The sequence below is a fragment of the Lolium rigidum genome, chromosome 5, assembly GCF_022539505.1.
Source record: "Lolium rigidum isolate FL_2022 chromosome 5, APGP_CSIRO_Lrig_0.1, whole genome shotgun sequence".
In the NCBI taxonomy this organism is placed as follows: Eukaryota; Viridiplantae; Streptophyta; class Magnoliopsida; order Poales; family Poaceae; genus Lolium; species Lolium rigidum.
Window position 1 is genome coordinate 126212649 of NC_061512.1, and position 6905 is coordinate 126219553.

General features: G+C 47.0%; 1 protein-coding gene across 1 annotated transcript; it reads right to left on the reverse strand.

Annotated features, from left to right (window-relative positions):
* Positions 1 to 2962: 2962 nt before the first annotated feature.
* On the reverse strand, positions 2963 to 4318 carry LOC124654669 (tryptamine hydroxycinnamoyltransferase 1-like). Its single transcript, XM_047193664.1, has one exon. The coding sequence runs from the start codon at positions 4316 to 4318 to the stop codon at positions 2963 to 2965; it is 1356 nt and encodes a 451-aa protein (XP_047049620.1).
* Positions 4319 to 6905: the final 2587 nt, after the last annotated feature.

The window sequence follows — 6905 nt, forward strand, 5'->3', positions numbered from 1 at the left end:
TCTTCTACAAACAGCAGAGTAACAGCGACCACTGCAACGCCCCGAGGCGGGGAACAAAAATTGCTCGTGCCCTAGATTTGTACCTTAGTAAAGTTTCCGAGTGTGCCGCGTTGACCAAATTGCACCCCGAATTGCATCTTTGGCGATTTCGATCCAGTTGACTGGGATCCGGTTTCCAAGGGGTTGAAGCAAATCCTGTCTTGACTACACAAACTGAAGCTTGTTTTCTATCTAAAAAAAGAAGGTACTCCATTAAGGTACATGCGTTTATTTATTGATTTTACTGTGTTCTTCTACATTTGGGAAATACGATTATTAACCCATTCTTGCTTGTGCAGGATACAATGCAGCAAAATATTGAAGATGAGCTGAAGGAGCTCAAGAACAAGGCTAGGTTCATTTCCTGTCTTATCAGCGGTGAAATAAAAATCGTTATGAGGGACTTGGAAGAGCTGCTACAAGCCATTATAGCCAAGGGATTTGATCGCCTCCCAAAGGAAGGGCAGATGATAAGTATGGACATAGATATGGTGAGCAATCCTGATGTCGTCGATTATGCCTATCTCATCAGTATGCGTGTTCGTTGCATAAGCAAGGAGTACTTGTGTACTCTTGCTGAGCAAACGAAGAAAATCGAAGCTGAACTCGCAAGAAAAGATACAAAAAGTGTAAGTACACTCTTCATTAATTGTTTCCGATGATGTTCCATATATATCCTTTTTAACTCGTTAACGTTTCATACAGTTGCGCCACAGAGCTTGCAAGAAGGCTGAAACAGATAGAGAGGTTATGGTAGACACGAGGAGCAAAGACAGTGAGGTATTTGATGCAGCACCCAGGACTGAAGCCAATGCTTTTAAGAAGGTTTAATATTCTTTCCCATGAAACATTTGGATCTATCGTAGTCAAATTTTGGTAAAAAGAAAAGGAGCTTTAAGAATTTGTTTGTGAGTTTCATAAGTGAGATAAACATGATGTTTACAATTCTGTTTGTCAAAATTAATTAATATAGACATTTCTTACAGAAAGATTAATGCTAATTGTAGAAATTTTTGCATACATAGAAACTGAGGGCACACAAAGGTATCAACAAAAGAGCAAAAGGAATCAAGCAATACATGCGTACTAACAGCACATCTTAAGACAGCCAAGCAAAGCAAACTGATTGGTGCACAATGGCTGTATCGGAAGCTATAGAACAGTTATCAAAATCATAGGGCAAAAAACCATCAGCCAAGATCCTTTGTAGTTTGCCTGGTCTATCTAGTCGGGCTGGTTCCACCACTGCACAGTGGTGCAAGCCCTTCAACGGGCACTGAAGACATGGAGCCTTCACACTTCCAATAAAATCTGAAGCATGTTGGCGATGAGTCCTATTTTGTATCTGCGTACAGTATACGCTACAATTATATGGTTGATCAGAGAAATTAAGAAGTCTTAATTTCGAATCATGTAGACGCTGAATCTGATATTCCTTTTGTAGTTTTGTTGTGACATATGCGTTATGTGTACCTCAGTTGGGTCGAGGTGTCGGCTGGTGTCTTGACTAAGGAGGCATTCAGCTAGTGTTCTTTTTCTTCTTTCAATAAGGTGGTTTTTATTTTAATCTCTTGGGTTTGCTTTTGCAAATCTCTATAACATGTTTATTTTTCTTAATTTTAAATGAATGGTGGAGCTATGGGTTTTCTGCTAAAAAAATACTAGTCTCCCCATTCGAAAACTATTGTCGTGAGTTTAGTTAAAATTTGATCCAAAACTACGACAATAATTATGGAATGGAGGAGTATTTCTTAGTTGCTTCGGAGCGAGGGCCGTCTAGTAACTAGTATGTCTATTGTGATTCAAGCATGTATAATGGGATGAGAAGATTACTAATGTAAGTTGAGAAATAACTATTTCTAAATAGACTGGAATATTGTCACTCCAAATACAGGAGTGCAAAATCACAAACTTTCAGAGTCCACAAGATCCGAAACATAATTGGTAGTGCACACTTGGCTACGGGTTGAGTTTCAACTTTTTTTTTTTTGCTTTGTAATTCTACGATGGAGATCTACAACCTAAGAATTGTCTAAAACCCATATTTTCTTTGAGTCTTCATATAAACATCTTTCCTTTCAGCTGCTAGTGTGAGGGCTGATGCTAGATGTGAACCGTGAGTTTACGATAATCATGCCTTCCTAACCAATTTTTTGTTTATTTTATCCTTTACTAATTATTATTCTTTTCCATTTTATGGTTACTTTCCACAGTATCCTAGAAACACAAAAGAAGAACTTACATGCACAACCTGCAAAAAAATTATGTGCCCCCCCCCCCCCTTTATTATTCGAGTTCTTATTTTTCTTATGTTATGGTATCGTACAAACACAAAAGATATCAATTCGTTATATGCGGATGATGGATGGGATTTCATGGATAGAGAACCAGTTCCAATAGACTTATGGAACGTTCCCGTTCGCGTGCATCCAACATGAATTGAACCCTCAAATTTACCGATCATGAGTTGGGTGCTTTAACCATTCAGCCATGGATGCTTAACATGGATCATCGTACATTGTAAATAACAAATTTTCATATAGAAAGACATATCATAGAAAAATGAAATCAAAAGCATTAGAAGATGACTATGAAAACACCTCTTCTGATCCTCGAATTGAAAGAGAGATTGAGAGGGATCAAGAATCCTAATTTTTGCTATTTCAATGGATCCAATTCTATTGAATCTGACTCATAGTTATCATTTCTCTTTTAGAAAATAACCTTGGGTTAGGGTTTAGAATTTAGGGTTAAATAATGGGGCATAAATAAGAACACAGCAGATCAACTGCTATGATCACTTCTTCCTATCACCTGGCCAAGTGAATTAAAGCATTTATTCATAATTCGAATTATCGATGCAGTAACTACTTTCTACTAGTAGTACAACATTGTTTTTCTTTATGGCTAGCTTGCTCAATGTTTAATCCATAGTGTAAGCAATCGCGCTGAGCTCCCTGGCATGTTTCTCCCAAAGCGCGACGAACACGTCCACGCCGCCCCCTTTGCGCAGGCTCGGCATGAGCACCACCACCCCGTCCTGCGGCACCTTCCCCGGCAGGAACCCGACGAGCCGGCCGCCGCACCCGAAGTCCAAGCGGTGCAGGTCCAGGTGCAGCCAGCTGTCCGCCTCCACGTCCGGCGACAGCACGCCCGCCTCGTCCGCGCACGCCGGCTCCAGCTCCTCGTCGCCGCCGCCGTGCAGCGCCCCGAAGTCCACGAACGACTGGAAGTACCGCCCGTCGACGGCGCGGATCCCCGCGCGGACCAGCGCCGCGGCGTCGGCGAGGGTGCCGCTTGCCAGGTCCGCCGCTCGCGCCCCGGAGGTCGCCGTGAGGACGACGTTCCCGAAGAACCCCTCGGCCGGCAGGGTGCCCGTCCCCGCCAGCCGCCCGCGGCCGTTCACCGCGACGCGTATCGACGTGCGCGTCGCGCCGTCGTCGGCGACGCCTAGCCCGCGCGCGATCGTGATCTTCCGCCAGACGTGCGCCGACACGGTCTCGAAGGTGGTGTACCTGCCGTGCGCGCGGCGCTTGAGCTCGGCCACGAACTCGCTCGTGTAGTGCAGCAGCGTGTTGGATATCTCGGAGTGGTCTACGTGATGATCATCAGTCTCGGCCGGCGGCTTGTCCTCGCGGGCCGCCGCGTGCGACGATGACAGTGGCAGGAACTCGGCGGCACGGTGCTCGAACTCGCAGCGCGGAGGGCGGCGCGGCACGAGCGCGGCGGGTCCATACGGTACGAGGGCGCGGCCGATGTCGTCACCGCGGACGGCGTCGGCCCATGCGTGGAGGAACGTGGTCATGGAGTGGCCGTCGGCGGCCTGGTGGTGCGCGGACGAGGCGAGCACGATCCCGCCGCACGCGAAGCGGTTGATCTGGAGCATGAGCACGTGCCGCTCGGCGCCCCTGGTGACCTTTGGGTGGAGCAGAGCGAGGCCCGGGGACGGCGCGAGCGGGAGGTGGTCGGAGAGGGCCGAGGACGGCACCTCGGCCTCCACGACGAGCGCGCCCGCGCCGCCTTCCCCCGTGACGTGGCACGGACGGGCCGCGCCCGGGCCGCCACGGTCGAGGCGCGCGGCGGTGAGGAGCGGGAAGCGCGGGAGCGTGGCGGCGAGGGCGTCGAGGAGCGCCTGGTTGGTCGGGTTGGGCGGCGAGAAGGCGAAGAGGACCGTGACGTGGTAGGTCGGCGCTGCGAGGTCGAACACGGTGAGCGGCACCTCGGCCGACGGCGCGGCCGGCGGCGGCATGACGAGCGTCCTCTGCACCTGCACGTCCATGATCTCCGTGCGTAGCTAAGTAGGGGAAGCACGTAAGACACAAGCAGTGAACAACACTCGAGCGTGTGTGTGCATATATAGGGTGGCACGAACATACGTATATATAGCACTGCACATCGTAAGGACATCTCATCTCACTTCTAAACGCACGTTTCGCGTTCGTGGATGTCGCAGGATACGTACATGCGCTCGCGCGTCACCGGAAGAAATAGTGTGGTGTGGTGTTGACCTGGACGAGTCGCAGCTGCACGGGGGACAAAGCTCTGAGTTGCGGCCGCCGGGAGGACTTGGGTAGTAGCAAGATCATATCAGAGGTCAAAGCTGCCGCCATCATCAGGACTTGAGGAGATAGCCGGAGCGAAACGACGACGACAATGGCTGGCCAGGTGGATCAGAGATCATCTGGTCAAATTCAAACTGGGAGAGCGGATAGGGCACTGGGCCGATTGTGGCATGGCCCCTTGCTTATGGTTACCGAGCAAACCCTACTTGGGCTGACTAGCGCGCCTCCCTAAAATCGCGAGCTACAGAGTTCATTTCGTGTATTTTTTTTGGGCCCAATTTGTGGAGCAAGAGACATCACATTATCCATTTACCGCTCCTTCCTTTGGGGCTTCATATGCGACCCAGACGTTTGGAACCTGGGTACGCGCGAGGATTAAATCAGGAGCATCAATGATTGCTTTGAGATTGACACTTAATATAGCAGCAAATTAATACGCTTGCTTTAACTTTTTTATACCACTTGGATACGAGAAGAAATACACCAAGTGTTAAGACAAATGTCAGAGTAGTTAATACTAGGAAACAAAATTTGTCAGAGAAGTACCATGTTAAGAAAATGCCTAAGAGACTAATTATACCTTTGAATAGTCAAACTGAGATCAATTAGAGCATCTCCAGTCGCGTCCCCCAAAGCGTCCCCCAAAGAGATTTGGGGGACGCCGGCCAAAAAAACGTCCCAGTCGCGTGCCCCAAAGGCCGCTTCGGTCCGGACGTGCTCCAAATGTTGTCCGGCGTCCCTAGCCCATCCCCCTGTGTATAGAGTCTCTACCGGGACGCCGGACACGACTTTACACTTACTTTTTGTTTGGAGGTCGCGTTTGGGGGACGTGGCTAGAAAAGGGACCTTCTCCAAACGAAAATTTTGTCCGGACGTCCCCCAAACGACTAATCCGGCGCTTTGCCCGGACATCGTTTGGGGGACGCGACTGGAGATGCTCTTAGTGCTATCAAAATGGGGCTCCCCTAGCTAGCGAACGATTGCTAGGGAGAGAATGAGCGATCGGTTTCTAACCAATTTTTTCTTTCCATTTTTGGCAAATTTTGGACTGTAGTGGAGGCTATTGAGGGAAAGTTCTGCATGCATGTAGAAACAGACGAATCCGTCGATGTCGGCGGAATCTTTTCCAAATTTCAAAATTCAAAACGTTTTAACTTTCAAACGACAACTCCAAATTAAGATCCGCTTTCACCAATAAATCCGTCTCGACGAGATCTTCAAAACTAGCACCCATGTTGATATGTTTCGAGAAACTTTTTTACGGCTAAAAGTTATCAACCCTCTCCTATTCGAATAATCAACCCCTCCGTACTTGAGTGATCAACGGTAAATGTATAAAATTATCAACCCGGTGCAGGGTATTGAGGGAAAGTTCGCATGCATGCACAAATAGACGAATCAGCCGATGTCAGCGGAATCTTTTCCAAATTTCAAAATTCAAAACGTTTTAACTTTCAAACGACAACTCCAAATTAAGATCCGCTTTCACCAATAAATCCGTCTCGACGAGATCTTCAAAACTAGCACCCATGTTGATATGTTTCGAGAAACTTTTTTCGGCTAAAAGTTATCAACCCTCTCCTATTCGAATAATCAACCCCTCCGTACTTGAGTGATCAACGGTAAATGTATAAAATTATCAACTCTGGTGCAGAGTATTGAGGGAAAGTTACGCATGCATGCACAAATAGAAGAATCTGTCGATGTCGATGGAATCTTTTCCAAATTTCAAAATTCAAAACGTTTTAAGTTTCAAACGACAACTCCAAATTAAGATCCGCTTTCATCAATAAATCCGTCTCGCAGATCTTCGAAACTAGCACCCATGTTCATATGTTTCGAGAAACTTTTTTCTCGGCTAAAAGTTATCAACCCTCTCCTATTCGAATAATCAACCCCTCCGTACTTGAGTGATCAACGGTAAATGTATAAAATTATCAACCCAGTGCAGGGCATTGAGGGAAAGTTACGCATGCATGTAGAAACAGACGAATCTGCTGATGTCAGCGGAATCTTTTCCAAATTTCAAAATTCAAAACGTTTTAACTTTCAAACGACAACTCCAAATTAAGATCCGCTTTTACCAATAAATCCGTCTCGACGAGATCTTCAAAACTAGCACCCATGTTGATATGTTTCGAGAAACTTTTTTTGGCTAAAAGTTATCAACCCTCTCCTATTCGAATAATCAACCCCTCCGTACTTGAGTGATCAACGGTAAATGTATAAAATTATCAACCTGGTGCAGGGTATTGAGGGAAAGTTCTGCATGCATGCACAAATAGACGAATCTGCTGATGTCAG